The sequence below is a fragment of the Oryza glaberrima genome, chromosome 11 (assembly GCF_000147395.1).
Source record: "Oryza glaberrima chromosome 11, OglaRS2, whole genome shotgun sequence".
In the NCBI taxonomy this organism is placed as follows: Eukaryota; Viridiplantae; Streptophyta; class Magnoliopsida; order Poales; family Poaceae; genus Oryza; species Oryza glaberrima.
The window spans coordinates 15,891,935-15,909,394 of NC_068336.1; the positions used below are offsets into that span (position 1 = coordinate 15,891,935).

Genomic DNA, 17,460 nt, shown 5'->3' on the forward strand with positions numbered 1-17,460 from the left:
TTAATTTAGGAAAACACGTGACACGTAATAGGGTTAGCTACTGTTTACTAAAAATAGAGGACTCATGTAAGTCGTAGCATGATATATTCAGTCTGACACCTACGCTAATGCGACAAAAGATAAAACCAGAAAGCTGACATATTTAGCAAAGTAGAGATTTTTTTTCCCACCAAGCTAGAAAATAGCGTTCCCTTGCTAAGGGCCCGTTTAGTTTCCAAAAAGTTTTTCCCAAAAACATCACATCGAATCATTGGACACATGTATGAAGTATTAAATATAGATAAAAAGAAAAACTAATTGTACAGTTATGGGGGAAAGCACGAGACAAATCTTTTAAGCCTAATTAGTCCATGATTAGCCATAAGTGCTACAGTAACCTACATGTACTAATGACTGCTTAATTAGTCTCAAAAGATTCGTCTTGCGGTTTCCCGGCGAGTTCTGAAATTAGTTTTTTTATTCGTGTCCGAAAACCCCTTCCGACATCCGGTCAAATGTTCGATATGACACCTAAAAGTTTTCTTTTTCCCAGCTAAACAGGGCCTAATATTTTCTTCGCTTACCATTTCAAGCATACACTCCCTGAATACAAAATAGGATACTGGTGTGGTCTACTGCAAAGGGCCGGGGATGGATGACAATGAAAAAGTAGCTGCAAGCAGCAATACTACTGACATGTGGGCATCTCCTAAGTCCTAACAGCAGCAAATAATACTACCTTTGCTATGATATGTAGCCATTGTAGTATCCAATGTCATGTAACGATAAGAGGAGCGAGAACGGAGGACAAACTTACAGAGGCATTTCATCGAGTAGTGCATGGGTGCTACGTAATGTACCTTAAATTATAATCCTTGGTCATTCTCTTCATCCCATCAATAAATCAATCCCAGATGATCATTGATCCGATCAATCCGCAGATGAGCAAGGATGAGAAATCACGGGCAAATAAAGAGATGAGGAATGGATTACATTGTAGGATCGAATAAAATAACTAATCCAACCAGAGGGGGTGAATGGATGGCATACCCAAAAAGCAAAAACTTTTAGCGGAAATAAAAGTAACCCTCGAAATCGATGGATCGCGGTCTGACCGAAGTAGTTGCACCGGTCTAACCGCTTGGAACACGCCGGTCTGACCGAGATCAAACTCCAGTCGAACCGCCGAGATCGCCTGCCGCTGCCTGTTTGCACCGCCGGTCTGACCGCCCTAGCGCCGCCGGTCTGACTGTCGCTTGCCGCCGGTCTGACCGCCGGTGTGTCGCCGGTCTGACCGCAGAAACCCGGTGAAACACAAATCGAAGAACTCTCAAAGTAGATGACAACTTTATTGCTTCTCTCTGTGTTTACAAAGTGCACCAACAGCACTCCTTACAAAAATCTCGACTAAACTCGAAACCCTAGCTAAACTAGCAACTCAATTGCTCTCAAAGCAATACAAAAGCGATGCCGGGAAGCCTCACGCTCCCCCTCTATTTATACATGAGATAGGCAGCCTAAAGCCACGAACCAAACTCATACTAAGAGTCCTAAACACCTTAGGAAACCCTCTAGTACAAGAAAGAAACTTTACGTAACCAATCGCACCAAATTTGGACTCTTTCCAAATTTGACTCCGCATCCCATACGCACACAATACCTCTATCGTATGCCATATGGAATCTCCATCAACCACGTGCGTCAACTCTAGCCTTAGTATCCCGCATGATATCTGACCACCACGGACATCGTCTTACCACCAAGCCGACTCCCGGTCCATCACCGCAAATACTCTCCCGAGGCATCGAGTCACCTACACATGAAACAAACAAACAAACCATATTCTGAGACCAAGCTATCACAACTTGACTCATTGTTAGCAAACAACAGTATTACATACGTATAGTATCCATCTAGAAGCCATAACCATGAAACAATCATGGATATCCAAAGAAACAACCCGAAACTGAAACCGACACAGCATCGGCCGGTCAGACCGCGGGCCGGCCGGTCTGACCGCTACACATGAGCCGGTCTGACCGGAAACCACCGCCCGGTCTGACCGGTCCCGACAAACCAGTAAACCCTGTTCATCTCCTGAAAAAAAAACCACTTCAACGATAATCTCCAAATATCAAAACCAATAATCATATATGCCAATTGTTCATCACAGAATAAGAATCAAAACACACATTGATCTTACAATCTCCCCCTTGATGAACACATTGGCAAACCCATTAAAAATGTTTTGGTGTTTGGAAAAATAAAATCAAAAGCGGTAAAAAACACACTTCGTACAAACGTACACATCATGCTCGAAAATCCAAAAGAAAATTTCTCCCCCTTTTTAAAAGAAAGAAATTCCCAATTGAACCAAAAGAAAACTTCTCCCCTTTTTAAAAGAAAGAAATTCCCAATTTAATCAAAAACATGCTCTTCTCCCAAAACTCATCTCTTCTCCCCCTTTTGACAATGATTTCATCAAGCATAGGAATTATGTTCATTAATGTATAAGAGCTTAACATACATATAGCATATCATGTCATGTGTTGTAATAAAAAGAAGATGAACCCATCTATAACATAACAAGCATGCATTAAAGTATAACCATGAACCAAAGATTTTACAATTAAGCTTGAATCAACAATCAAAATTCATGATTTCATACGATTTATAATGCAACATCTTAACAAGCACATAGGTTGAAGAATAAACACTAAACACATATACCTATTGCATTTATCACTCTTTCTCAAATAACCTTTTGCACAAAACAACAAAGAGAATTTGATTTTTTTTCTTTTTCTTGAGCCTTTTTGCTCATATATTTCTCTTTATTCCGGGTACGTTCCTGTCGTCAAGACTGTTTCCAGGGATTCGGCACCCATTATTTTGCTCACATCGAATACGTCCTTGTTGTCAAGACTGTTTCCAAGGATTCGGTATTCATTTTTTTATGTTTTTATTCTCTTTTCACAATGAGCAATTAAAGCTATTTGAGGAATAATAAGTCAATAAAGCATATATATAAAGCATTTAAAAATCAAACCACATGCTAGCTTCAACATTGCATATTTTCTTAATTCAAGTATAGAATTTAAGTGTCATGCATCATCTCCCTTAAAAGCAAAATCTAAGTCTCATGAAAAGACTAGAATACATACAAGCTATGCTAGAGACAAATAAACCTTCAAAGTATTGCTAGCATGCACAAGAAAATACCATATGTATAGAACAAAGCTCTCTTTTATTAATTTTTTCATTTTTATATTTTTGCTTGATAAAACCATGAGGTACAAACTCCCCCTCAAATCATGCCAAAAGGAATTCATAAAAAGCACTAACTCCCCCTCAAAATAACCTCCAATTCTCCCCGAACAAAAATCAAGAAGAAATCAAAGATTTTGAAAAAGACATCCAATTGCTAACGATATCACCAAAATTCTCAACAATTGACATACATCCAACAGTATTAACCAAAACTACAACCTCAAATACTAGCATATGAAAAAGCTAATAAACAAGAGAGTAGACCAAAATTATGTCAATCCAAAAGTAAAGTGATGTTACCTTGCTATACAATCGTCATCTCAACGTTAAACGCACATGGGGAGTATGCCGCCAAAATACCTACGAATGAGAAGATGTCGAAGACTCCGTGTTGGGGTTAGAAATAAGAAATTTTGGAATCCAACACTGAGTCACACGACCAATAGAACCGGTAGGTACATACGCACTTACAAAATCAGGATCAGACTTATCTGAAAACTTACCTTTTTGCTTCACAAAAGTCCGATTTGAATTTCGCGCAAAATCAACCCGAGACCGGTCTGACCGCCGCTGTGCTTACGGTCTGACCAGGCCTGGCAACCGGTCTGACCGCTGGCCGATCTGACCAACTGACCAGTGTCGGTCTAACCGTGGTCCTCGAATTAAAACCCGATTTTTGCCAACGTCATTTTGCAAAAACAATTTCTCTTTCCTTTTTCTGTTTATGGGCAAGTCTAAAACAAAAACCAACCAAATGTCCATTTTTTCCACAAAAAGAACAAGTGTACTTTTCACGACAAGTTTGTGAAGTAGATGGTTTTGAAATTAATGGTTTTTCAACAAAAGAAGGTTTTGCATTCACAACATTTGATTTCGAAGAAGATGCATTCAAATAAGACATGATGCCAGCAGATTTAAACACAGTGTTCTTAGGCTCAGATTCAATCAAAATTTCACCTCTCCTAGCAACACCCAAAACAGTAGGAGGATGTCTAGCATGATAAGCATAAGAATCAAAACCTAAACCACGATTGTGTGTGCTAACCTTAGATTGATCAAGAATCATGTTGAGGTTCTTTTTACCATTAGAAAATCTTTGCAAAGAACTTTTCAAATAAGAAACCTCCTGAGTAAGAGTAGCACAATTTTTGCAAGCATCCAAAAGACCTTTTTGCTTTCTACAAGTTGAACAAGAAAACACCTCATCTTGTTTAACAATTTCTTCCATGTGTTTAACACGCCCTAAAGCATCTTTCAACTTCATCTCATTCAAAACACATTTTGAACAATCTTGAGAAATCAAAACACCATTGTTTTGTTTTGCCTTATTTGCACATGAAGCATTGACCAAAGAACTTGCACAAAAAGCAACTTTGTATTTTTTTTTTCAACACATTGTTTGTCAAAATCAACTCATCAAGAACATGAGCATGTAAAGCAAATCCAAGAGGAAAAGAAGATTCCAACTTTTTAGATTTTTCAATCTCAAATTCCAATTTTTTGCAATTAACAGAATTGACATCTCGCAAAGCATTAATTTCAGAAAATAAAACTTCACAAGATTGACAATTATCACATCAGGAATCGAAGATTTTAATCTATCAATTTCAGCATTTAAAATCTCAATTGTGTGATCCTTCTCATCAAGCGCAATAGAATATGTTTGAAGTTTCTTAGTAAATTTGTAAGCAGCATATTCTAATTGATCATAACTAAGCTTTTCTTCATTCTCACCATCAGATTCATCAACATCAGAACTTGCATTACGAGCAATAAAAGCTAGATAAACAACTTGCTTACCTTTGCTCTCATCTTCACCTTCCGATTCATCAAAAGCTGCTATGATTTCTTGGATTAACCACTGCATGCAATGCTTCTTCTTCTCCTTCATGTTCTTCTTCTTGTTCATGTCATCCTCTTTGACTTTTCCATCATCTTCCTTCTTGCCTCTCCCAAGCTTAGGACAATGCGAGTGAAGATGATCAAGTGCACCACACTCAAAACAACAATTTGGTTCTCCTCTTTTCCTGTTCCTAACATTTTTCATAGCTCGAGAAAATTTGTTAGATAGCAAAACCAAGTCCTCCTCCTCGAACTGTTCGAGTTGATCATCGGACATGGCATTAAATAAAGCAAGAACAGAAGACTTCGATGAAGAAGCACCAACATCCAAAGAAATTGAAGACGAAACCAATGCACTAGACTTAGAATCACCTTTACGAGAGAATATTCATCTCATGAGTTTTCAGTTTAGTGTAAAGCGAATCCAAAGTCAAAGTAGACATGTTAACAGACTACTGAATAGATGTAACTTTCATCTCCCAAATAGACATGTCAAGACGATTCAAAACGTGGCGAGAAATATCAGATTGTGGATAATTAGCATCATAGGAAGAATCAACAGATCTAAGATCACTCAAAATTTTATTAAACCTAGAAAGATAGTCATCCAAAGCTTCTCCAGGTTTCATCTCAAATTTAATGTACTCCTTTTTGAAAAGATCTCGACGAAGTTCTTTAATGTTATTTGTACCTTGATGAAAATTACTCAAAGCAATCCAAATCTCATGAGAAGTTTGAAGATGAGCAACACGACCATAATCTGAACGAGAAATACCACTCAAAAGAATGTTGCGAGCTTTGCAATTTTGTTCAAAAGCAATTTTTTCAGCAGCAGTATTAATAGCTTCAGGAATCAAATAAGGATGAGAAACTTTTCTCCCAAGATCATAATTCTCAGCCATAATGTAAGATTGCATCCTACTACATCAATGAGAAAAATCTGTTCCATCGAAAATATGAGGCTTAGTTGTAAACTTATTAGAAGTAGCCATGGCAAAAACTCAAGATCGGTAAAGATCGAAAAGAGCAAACGTGGCTCTGATACCACTGGTAGGATCGAATCACAAGAACTAAGCCAACCAGAGGGGGGTGAATGGTTGGTATACCAAAAAACCAAAAACTTTTAGCAGAAATAAAAGTTACCCTCGAAATCGATGGATCGCGGTCTGACCAAAGTAGTTGCACCGGTCTAACCGCCTGGAACACGCCGGTCTGACCGAGATCAAACTCCGGTCGAACCGCCGAGATCGCCTGCCGCTACCAGCCTGCACCGCCGGTCTGACCGCCCTAGCGCCGCCGGTCTGACCGCCGGTGTGTCGCCGGTCTGACGGCCGAAACCCGGTGAAACACAAATCGAAGAACTCTCAAAGTAAATGACAACTTTATTGCTTCTCTCTGTGTTTACAAAGTGCACCAACAGCACTCCTTACAAAAATCTCAACTAAACTCGAAACCCTAGCTAAACTAGCAACTCAATTGCTCTCAAAGCAATACAAAAGCGATACCGAGAAGCCTCACGCTCCCCCTCTATTTATACATGAGATAGGCAGCCTAAAGCCACGAACAAAACTCATACTAAGAGTCCTAAACACCTTAGGAAACCCTCTAGTACAAGAAAGAAACTTTACATAACCAATTGTACCAAATTTGGACTCTTTCCAAATTCAACTCAGCATCCCATACGCACACAATACCTCCATCGTATGCCATATGGAATCTCCATCAACCACGTGTGTCAACTCTAGCCTTAGTATCCCGCATGATATCTGACCACCACGGACATCGTCTTACCACCAGCCGACTCCCGATCCATCACCGCAAATACTCTCTCGAGGCATCGAGTCACCTACACATGAAACAAACAAACAAACCATATTCCGAGACCAAGCTATCACAACTTGACTCATTGTTAGCAAACAACAGTATTACATACGTATAGTATCCATCTAGAAGCCATAACCATGAAACAATCATGGATATCCAAAGAAACAACCCGAAACCGAAACCGACACAGCATCGGCCGGTCAGACCGCGGGCCGGCTGGTCTGACCGCTACACATGAGCCGGTCTGACCGGCAACCACCGCCTGGTCTGACCGGTCCCGACAAACAAGTAAACCCTATTCATCTCTTAAAAAAAACCACTTCGACGATAATCTCCAAATATCAAAACCAATAATCACAGATGCCAATTGTTCATCACAGAATAAGAATCAAAACACACGTTGATCTTACATACAGTAGCTACTTCTAATGACCAACCTATTCATCAATGGTAGCTGGGTGAGGTATTGCCCTGATTCCTGATAAATCGAGTGGATTCGATGCGACAGCGACGGCGACGGCGAGTGGAAGTGCAGTGCCAAGAACGATATGTGATTGCTGGAACTCTTAGTGCTAGCAAATTGCCCGTGCATTGTAACGGGATTTTAATTGATGAAAATGATCATTAACATGATATTATCATTATTTTATTTTATGTATACATCATCTCTTAAATTTTGCATATATTATATCTAACATATGGGTCCTATGAACTCATAATATCATCTTACCTTCCCGTAAAAAGTAGAGATGGTGGTGGGGGTGGTGACAGATTCACCACTCACCACCATCGCTACTTATTATTAAAGTAGTATAGATTACACACATTTGATCATGCTTTCTATAGGATGTTATTGTTGGACGCCGTTGTGTGTCAGAGCAATACCCATCTGTGTGTGGTATTTGTCACGGCAGTACCAATCGCTACAATCATATATTAGAGAAGGAAATATATGTGCTTATGTATGCATTAGTAGCATGTGTATTTATAATTCTATCTTCACCAAGGTTAGGGATTTGGGTGGAGAAATTTTTCACTCAAGAGAGATAGAAAGGGAGGGAGGGGTATTTTTTTTATTAGATTGCCACATCATCTGTCACGTGGGTGTGCCAGGTCAAACAAAACGGGCGAAACAATACAAAATTGGTTGTTGGGGTTAGTACCGAGAGATTGAATAGTTGGAGGGGTATTCTATCTAGTATCGTAGTTTAAGATGGTAAAATGTACTTTCACAAAGTTTAGGGGGTAAATCAGACTTAACCCTACTATGGATGATAGTTAGGTGTGTCCCACAATATTGGATTAAAAATAGAAATGAAAAAGAAAAAGATGATTATGAAATTATTTTATTATCAATCTGCCCTAGTAATAGTATCATAACATTATATGTTCTCCTCACCCCCCACCTCTCCCCTCCCAAAATTGTAGATAGATCACGTGGTGGCGGCGCCAATGGCGGTTCCAGCGGGACGGATGTTACCAACCCAATCAAGACTAGGCCTAGGAGTACAAGACAGAGAAGGCCCAATACTCGTCTCTATGGGCCGGAATGGGTTGCGTGATAGTTTGGCTCGCCTGTGTCTATAAAGGCAGAGATCCAGCATGTAAAGGGGTATCGAAAAACATTGTACCGAATCTCTCTCTCAATATTCAAATTCTCTCCTTCTCCAACTCCTCTGTTTCTTCTTCCTTTCGAATCCCTTCCACTCTCTTCCAACTGTTCGGCGAAATTCCCAGGAGAAACTCATAACAATTTGGTTTCAAAGCGAATGACCCTGGATTACCTCAAGAAGCCACGGTATCATTCACGAGCGCAAATCAAGGCCAACGAGATGGAGCAGCAACTGTGCGACCTCATGGCCACCATGACTTCGATTCAAAAGCAGAACAAATCGATCAAGGCTTCGGTGGGATCTATCGAAGAAATCAAGCCTATGGTGGTTGAGCTGGCGGGGTGGAAGCCGCTGGTGGAGAAGGCGGTAACCGAGTTGCTAGATGAAGTGGGCGACCTCCGAGCGCAGTTCGATCTGTTCGTCAAGACTCCGACGTCGCCGCTCAAGCCGGAGGACTTGCTTCCGACTCCGCTGGGACCAAAGCTACCGCAAGTCAAGGCGGAGGTCGAGCGAGTCAAGGCGGAGGCTGAGCGCTCCGCGGCGATGGCGTTTGGCGAGGGAAATAACGGGCAATCAAACCACCACGAGGCAACGAATCACCGGGGGAAGGCTGTGTGGGGCAATTCTTCTCCTCAGTCTCTCCCGGTCAATGGTGAGTACAATAACTTTCCCCTTCCCATTCTGTTCATGAGTTGGGTGGGAGTTTTCGTGGTTTCGGTTTCATGAATCATAATTTGGCTTCGAAAGTATAATGTCCTGGGTTTGAAGGGGAGAATCCTAAGGCATGGAAGTTGAAGTGTGAAACTTATTTTGCGTTGTGTGGGACGCATTCAGATCATTGGATAGGTGTAGCGATTCTCTAGTTTTCGGGTGCTGCATTGACTTGGTTGCAGTCTACTCATGCTCATGGAGTTAGTGGGAATTGGGAGGAATTCGCGGCTTGGGTTTGTGGAAAATTTGGTAGAGAGGAGTTTTAGTGCCTTATTTGTCAATTTAATAGGTTGAGACAAACGGGAACTGTGTTGGCTTATGCTGAAAAATTTAATGATCTGATGCATGGGTTGCATGCGTATCACCCCTCTTGGAATCCTGAGTTTTTTGTTACTCAATTTGTGGACAGATTGAAAGCAGAAATTAGAGTTGCAGTGATAATGCATCGTCCTTCCGATTTGGATACTGCCGAGGACTTGGCTTGTTTGCAGGAGGAAGTATTGGAGTATAGTCGCAAGGAAGGGCGACGTTTTGAGCCAACTTTTGAGGGACGTGGATTTTCTAGTTCTGCGACTGTGACGCTGCCGCGGCAAGTTGGGAATTCAGTGCTCAAAGGGGAAGAAAAGCAGACAACAGATATCTCTTCAATATTTTTTTAATTTTTCTTCTTCGATGTATATAAACCCTTCTATTTTTTATTTTATTTATTTAATATATCACAGTAGGAGCCTCTCCTGCTGTTTCTTGTCAAAAAAAACAGATATCTCTTCTACTGAGAAGGTGGCCACTCTCAGAGCTTATCGCCGGCCAAAGGGACTCTGTCATACTTGTGGTGAGAAGTGGAGTCGTGAAGCATCGTTGTTGCCCTACAGTGCAACTGCATGTTGTTGAAGAAATTCTGCAGTTGTTTCCTGAGGAAAATTCTGAAGAAACTGAGTCTGAATCAGGCCCTCCGGGTGATTCTGAAGATGGGGAACTACTGGCCATTTCTAAGGAAGCTGTATTGGGTACTGAGTCTTCAAGAATAGTGCGTTTGCAAGGCCTGATTGAACGACATGAAGTACTGATGTTGGTTGACTCGGGGAGTTCTCACAGTTTCATCAGTGAGCAACTAGCTCATCGGCTGCAGGGTGTGTGCAGTTCTGTGACTCCTCTGAAAGTGAAAATAGCAGATGGTGGTATTTTACAGTGCAGCCAAGAATTCTCTAATTGTCAATGGTGGATACAAGGGGAATCTTTTTGCACTGATTTGAAGGTTCTGCCTGTTATGAAGTGATTTTGGGAATGGATTTAGTGTATTTAGTGCAGACAGGAATTCAAGGAAGGCTAGGTTCATTTGCATAAAGCCAATTTTCATAAATCATTTCACAAACCTAGGACTTAGCATTTTAACTAAAAACATCATTAAGTTGAAGTTGTCACTTAATCGTTGAGGGTTCATCCACCATCCCCGAGCCGCGCTTGGTCTGGTTTACCCTCGTAGCATTTCCAACTTAAGCCGACTTCCCCACCCCAAGGGCGAAGTCGCACATCCAACCACATCTAGTCTTAACAGCATTAAAACTTACGAGTCTAGTCAAGCATAGTACAAGTCCCGGTGCTCATTAACCGCGAGCCCGGCTATTCGAATAGATTTAGTTTACTCACACTGCAGTGGATGCATGCTTTTAATCCCGCACTCCACGGCTTGCCCAACACATGAGCCTAGTCCCAACACATGAGACTTGCCACGGCCCGGTTTTTCAGTCACCCTCGCATTTCGGCACCCGCTCCAAGGACTATGTACCCCCATTGCACCACCGGCACAACACACCACCTCGAGCTGGTAGTAAGGAGAGTCCTGGTGCTCCCGAGGATTCATGAGGTTACATTACATATAAGGTTAGGTGTATTTTAATTTTTCTCGGGTACCACACATCACATCCCTTCATCACATCTCACATCACACTTCAGAACCACCATGATAGGGGTGCCGCCCCACGAGGATTTCCTAGTCCACCAGGTCTATACCCACTCGAGAAGTGCGGTCACACTCTGATCGTTTCCTGCCCAACTTCTTGACTCGGTCCTTAATTGACCAGGGTCAGCGGCTAGCCGTTTCCAGAACCACCCATATTCTATCCATGCCGCCTCATTCAAAAACATTTTGTTTCATTAGGTTTTTTATTTTCGCAAAAGGTTTTTGTGTCGTGGGTGGCGCTCATGTCTCCACCCGCCTTCGGGCAATCACTCTCGACAAGTGACCGCCACCAACACATCCATACCCAACTATTATGGAATGTACTATCGTCTATGAATAAGCAGTACTAAGCAAATGTCAATATTTGACCACGCATAAAAAAAATAGACTCAGGCAACAAGGATATAATAAAGGTAACAATATCGAGAATGGTTCATAGACAACTTTAGGTACGCATTTTATAATTAGCATGCAACTTCATTTATAAACAAAGCATTTATAAACTGGGTTCAATATGCTCAAGGAGGGGAGCGTAATGACTTGCCTTGTTCAGTCAGTAGTTCAGCTTCGACAAACTTGGATCCGTCCTCACACACGTAGCATGATCGATTGGAAAACGAAGAATTACAATGTAATCTAAGGCTAACGGAAAAAAAAAAAAGAAAATACAAACAAAATAGCAAAAATGCTAAACCAGGCTCATTTTGAAGGGTTTGAAATAAGAAGAATTTTAGCGAAAGTTTCGTCGAAATCCGACTTGAAATGAAAAAGATATCCCCCCCCCCCCCCCGAAATATTGAAAATGAGAGAAAAGGAAAAGAGAAGGGGCCCACAGATCAGTCAAAGGGTCTTTTGGCCAGCCCTAGGTCTACCTGTTAGCCTCACATAATTCGCAGGCGACCAGGAATGAGGAAAAAGGAGGTGGGTCCCACATATTAGCATTAACCCAGAGTTTTGGAAGGGGATTTGAATCGGTGGAGCCCACCTGTCGGCCACACCGGGATTTTTCCCTTCTTCTACCTCGGTCCCGCACTTGACCGGGCGAGCACTAGCGCTACGGCTGGCCCGCGCCGGTGGCGAGGGGCTCGGAAGGTGGTGCGGCCGGCAACGGCAGGTCCCAGGGGACCTCCGCCGTCTGCGGGTGGCGGCGCGTGGGCTGTGGTGCTGGGGACTGGCCGCAATACTTGGGTGCGTTGGCGGCTTACGCGCGAGTGCCATAGCCATTAACTCGGCGGCGATGGTGGGGCACGAGGGTGATGGGTTGGGGTCGGGGAGGTGGTTAGGGACTCGACAGAGTGTGCTGAGGTCGAAGGGAGGGGCAGGGGCAATCGAAACGAGCTCACACCGCACACACTCTTAACGTGGCGGAGGCGGAGGTCGGCTTGACGCGAGCAGGCCATTATGGTGGAGCGGGGGCTACGACGAGATTCAGTGTAGGTGGACGGAGGTTTGTGGACGGTAATCCCGGGGTTGGGATGACCGGTGTCGGAGGAGGGATGGCCGACCACGAGGGTGTAAGCAGCCGGCCAGTGGCACGGTGGAGGTGCCAGCGAGGCATCCTAATAGGTGCCAAACGGTGAGGGGTTTACTACTAGCGAACGCTAAGTACCCTTTGGCGCACTCCTGCGGTTCGGGACAGCTTAGACAGCGGTAGCCGGTTGGTCCGGGCCGTGCGCATCCCGAACAGAACCACGGAGCGTGCGTGCACATGGAGGCATGGCAAGCTTGGTAGGCACGATGTTGGGGACCTAGCGTCCGAGCGCAACAACTGACGAGGTGGCGGCCATTGCGAAAAACGGACGCGACGATTAGCCCATTGGCGACGCCGCGTCACGGTGGCTGCGATATCACTGGAAGACACGGCCGAGGGGAGGGTGGAAGGAAGGGAACGAGAAGAGGGTGCTCACCGTGCGGCAGCCGGGAAGCAGCACACCGACGAAGTCACGGACAAACAACGGTCGGTGAAGGTTGAGCGCGCGGTTCGTCCTCGCGCTTCAAGTGTTCGACCGGTGACCGTCTGTGTTCGTTTGGGTTCAAAGGGGGTTCGAAAACGTTCGATCGATTGGATTACAAGTTTTAGATGATTTAGTTAGGGTTCAATCGTTCGTCCCGTGCACGGCGCAACTACCTACCCCCCCCCCCCCCCCCCTCCCCCATCTTGCTCAACCTAAGCTCCGGTCAGAGGCAGGCCGAGGCGGAGCAAGCGGAGCGGTGACAGCCAAAGTGCAAGGAGTGATAGTGGAGAAGAACGAGAGCGAGAGGAGGTAGAGACAGGGATGGATTGGGGGCGCATGGCGTGGGGAGGTATATATATAGTGCGTGGGCGCGTGCCAAGCGGATGACGGCGCATTGAATGCAGCCTCCGTGTGCTAGGCTATCGCCGTCGCAGGGGAATGTCGAGGTGGCGGGGGCAACGGGACGGCCTCCCTGTGCAGCAGGGCGCGTGGCGGCGAGGTGCTGGACCGCGCGGGGACAGGGCAACGCGATTCGCATGACGCCGTCGCCCGGGGTAGCTGAGCCGCCGTCGCCAACCATCTGTACCGGCCGATACGGCATGGCATTGATGGCCGCGGCCGTTCCTCCATGCCGTTGGGCAAGGTAGTAAGCCGAGTGAGGGAAGCGGAATCCCTGCAACGGCTCGGTGGCACGGCGGTAGCCGGCCTGGGAGCGAATAGGGGAGAAGGCGACGAGTTCACCAGCGGGGTTGTCGCAGCGACCGCCGGAGAAGAGGCAGGGAGGGCGGCACGGCGTCACCGGGAAGAAGGAGGGGAAAAAGGAAAGGGGATCGAGCCTGGCTTGCAAGGCTGGCTCGACTCGGTTGAGCCGAGCTAAGTGCTAGCCATCCATGGGAGGAAACGGTGTAGGGAGAGGAAGGAGGAGGGAGGAAATTTAGACTTTCTCCTGAGAATAGAAATTGGAGGGGGCAAACATAGACTTCCACAGATGGTCCTTAGATGGGTTGGCTCAACAGGAGAAGAAAACAAGGATAAATAACTTTTCTTTTTTTAAAAGGAAAAGAAAAACAAAAACAACAAATGGAGGCTTGGGTTCAAGATTTTGGTATAAGAGGATCATCAAATAAAAAGCAACTCGACTGAAGAATCGACATGATGCAGATTTTTGTAAAAGATTTCGGGGAGGGACTGAGATCGATCTCCGACTTTAACTAGGGCAAAATTTAGGGTGTTACATGCAGAAAAAGGATGGTAGTTGGCGATTTTGTATGGACTATCGTCATCTCAACGCTATTATAGTTAAGAACCGTTATCCTTTGCCAATCATTGATGAGTTACTCGATGAATTGGCTGGAGCTTGTTGGTTTACAAGTTTGGATTTGCGTGCTGGTTACCATCAAATCCGTATGAGATTGGAGGATGAACATAAGACTGCTTTTAAGATACACCAAGGGCATTATGAGTTGTGAGTCATGTCTTATGGATTAACTGGAGCTCCAGCAACTTTCCAAGGTGTGATGAATACTATTTTTGAGCCTTATTTGCGCAAGGGAGTGCTCGTGTTCATCGATGATATTCTGATTTATACTTGCACTTTGGAGGAACATGTGAAATTGTTGCGAGCTGTGTTTGAGATTCTTTCAGCACATCAACTGCAAGTCAAGCGTTCTAAGTGTGTCTTTGCGCAGCCTTCTCTTACTTGGGGCATGTCATCAGTGCTAACGGTGTTACAACTGATACGAAGAATATACAATTTGTTTTGAATTGGCCAGTGCCTACTAATGTTAAGGAAGTTAGAGGATTCCTTGGATTGGCGGGCTATTATCGTAAGTTTGTTCGACACTTTGGGATCCTGAGTCGACCTTTAACTGAGTTACTTAAGAAGCATGTGGTATTTCACTGCACATCTGAAACTCAGGCATCTTTTGAAGCACTGAAAGTGGCGCTGACTTCTACTCCTGTGTTAGCGCTACCGAATTTCTTTAAAACATTTGAGATTGAGACGAATGCATCAGCTATTGGAGTTGGGGCGGTGCTCATGCAGGACGGACATCCGCTCGCATTCTTGAGCAAGGCATTGGGTCCTCGGAATCGTGGTCTTTCGACATATGAAAAGGAATGCTTAGCGATCTTGCTTGCTGTTGATCATTGGCGTTCATATTTGCAATGTGGTGAGTTCATTATTCGCACTGACCAGAGAAGTCTCTGTTGGAAATATGGTCATATATCGGCATATTTTAATCCAAAATATTAAGACAATAAACATGACATGAACAATGTGTGGTGATTTAGTGATAAAACTAAGCATAACCAGGAGCATGCTTAAGATAAAATAAGCATCAACATCATTGAGACAACGCAATAACATTGCGACTGACAGATATAACAAAAACAAAGGTAGCAGAAGGATGTTATACCATGTAAAAGTCTCTCCACTAGTTTGTGAGGCAGAATTGCCTCCGTTGGTGTTGTCGATCGGTGCGTCTCCTGCTCCTGGCGCACCTCCGTTGACGCCGCCACCAGTAGACATTGCGATGCAGACCGAAAAGAACAACGATGAAGAAAGAGGAGCAGTCGTGTGGTAGCACTCCCCAAAAACCTGATCACCCGCCTACCCGATGCAAATTTCAGGCGAAGGTGTGGTTTCGGAGGCCCTGCTCGTCCCAATCACTCGTGCACGCAAGTGATCAGAACCGGGGAGAACAGAAGCAGCACAGGCACACAGTGGAAGAGCAACCAGCGATGGGAAGAATGCGTGAGAGATCTGATTGGAGGTCAGAGTTGAATTCTGAACCGTTGCAAAAGGATCTCGAGAGAGAGACGTAGACGCAGCGCACGCCACGCCACGCCTCGCCCGGCTCGGCTCGCGCGTGTGGCTTTCCGATCCCCACCTCAACCGGTCAACAGGGAGCCTCCAATAACTCCCTATTTAAGTTGAGATACTCCACTTTTAATTCCCAGGGTGGTATTATTATCTTTAACATTTATTATGGGCCCTTGAGATTTTAATAGAAAAATCAGGCATAGCCCATTTATTCTAACAATCCCCACCAAATTTCACGGTTCATAAGAAATGTTCTCAAAGTTGAACCTGTTTGATATACCAGTGTTTTGGTGGAGACTGTTAAGTTAAACTTCCACCTAGGAAAAGAACTACATCAGACCACAACTGAACAATGGACTATGCCTTGAATTGTCAGTTCTTGTTAATCAGATTTCACTCAAACCCTTGACTGGTACTGGGCTGCCGTTTGCATCCCCTCTGTTTGGAGCTAGATGGCCATGATGGAGTAATTTCACACACAAAGAAGTCGTTGAAGTTGCAAAGCACGGGCTGTATTCAGTGCTATAGGTAATTCTAATATGCTACTATCAGCTATGTTGGCACACTGATTTTTTTTTTTATATTGGCACACTGATATTCAGTGCTACAGGTAATTCAGTAATTTTGTTTTCAGTGTTGTGTTCGGTAATTTCCAGGTAGCTACGATATTATAAGTTTAGATGGCCGTTCGGATCATCTACCATAATGATAATATCACTACCATTATAATCACTTCCTATTGGCCCACATGTCACTACTTAAGTTTAACACTTCGTGTGCAACACTGCAACTCACTTTGTCGATTGTTCCTTTATGAGTTCACGCAAGCTGGATGCTTGCACAGTTTTGCTATGAATTAAACAGCGCTAGAATGGTTGAGGTGTGCTGCTCCGAAATTTATTTTGTAAAATAAATGTTTTGATCCTGTTTGTGATGAAACCGGTGTGCAAAATTTTGTTCAATTTATGTCAATGTTTGTAAAAATCAGTTCAGATTTGAATTATTTCACAAAATGTCAGTTCAAAACAGTTACAGTTTTCATACACAAACTAGGGATAAAATCACAAGTGCTGTGCAAAATTAGGGGTAAATGTACAATAGTAAGCAAGGGCATAAATGTGTTTTCGTGCTCAACTTAACAACGTTAAATTGACCATCCAAACAATGGGTAAAACTTTGTTTCGTTTCAATAAAACAGATGCAAAAACGCAAGCTCTAAAAAGTGAGGACAAAATCACAATTGGACTTCAAAATGAGGGTATAAAAGCAATAGCTCCCTCATAATTTCGACCATAGCTAATGCCAGGAGCCGATAGTGAAAAAAAAATAAATTAATTCTAAATTAAGCATAAAATTCCCAGATTCCAAAAGTTTAACCCAAAGCTTCTTGGCCAAAGCAAATAAACATGCCTTATAGACGTCATGTCACAGAATTTGGAGAAGCACTGGAAGATAACAATCTATGACAATCCTAACCACTAA

At 43.7% G+C, this 17,460-nt stretch overlaps 1 protein-coding gene across 1 annotated transcript; it reads left to right on the forward strand.

Annotated features, from left to right (window-relative positions):
- The first annotated feature begins 8,553 nt into the window (after positions 1-8,553).
- Positions 8,554-10,546, forward strand: LOC127755113 (uncharacterized). The gene is made up of 2 exons (XM_052280754.1): positions 8,554-9,180; positions 9,649-10,546. The coding sequence occupies exons 1-2, from the start codon at positions 8,685-8,687 to the stop codon at positions 9,651-9,653; spliced, it is 501 nt and encodes a 166-aa protein (XP_052136714.1). The 5' UTR covers positions 8,554-8,684; the 3' UTR covers positions 9,654-10,546.
- The last annotated feature ends 6,914 nt before the right edge of the window (positions 10,547-17,460 follow it).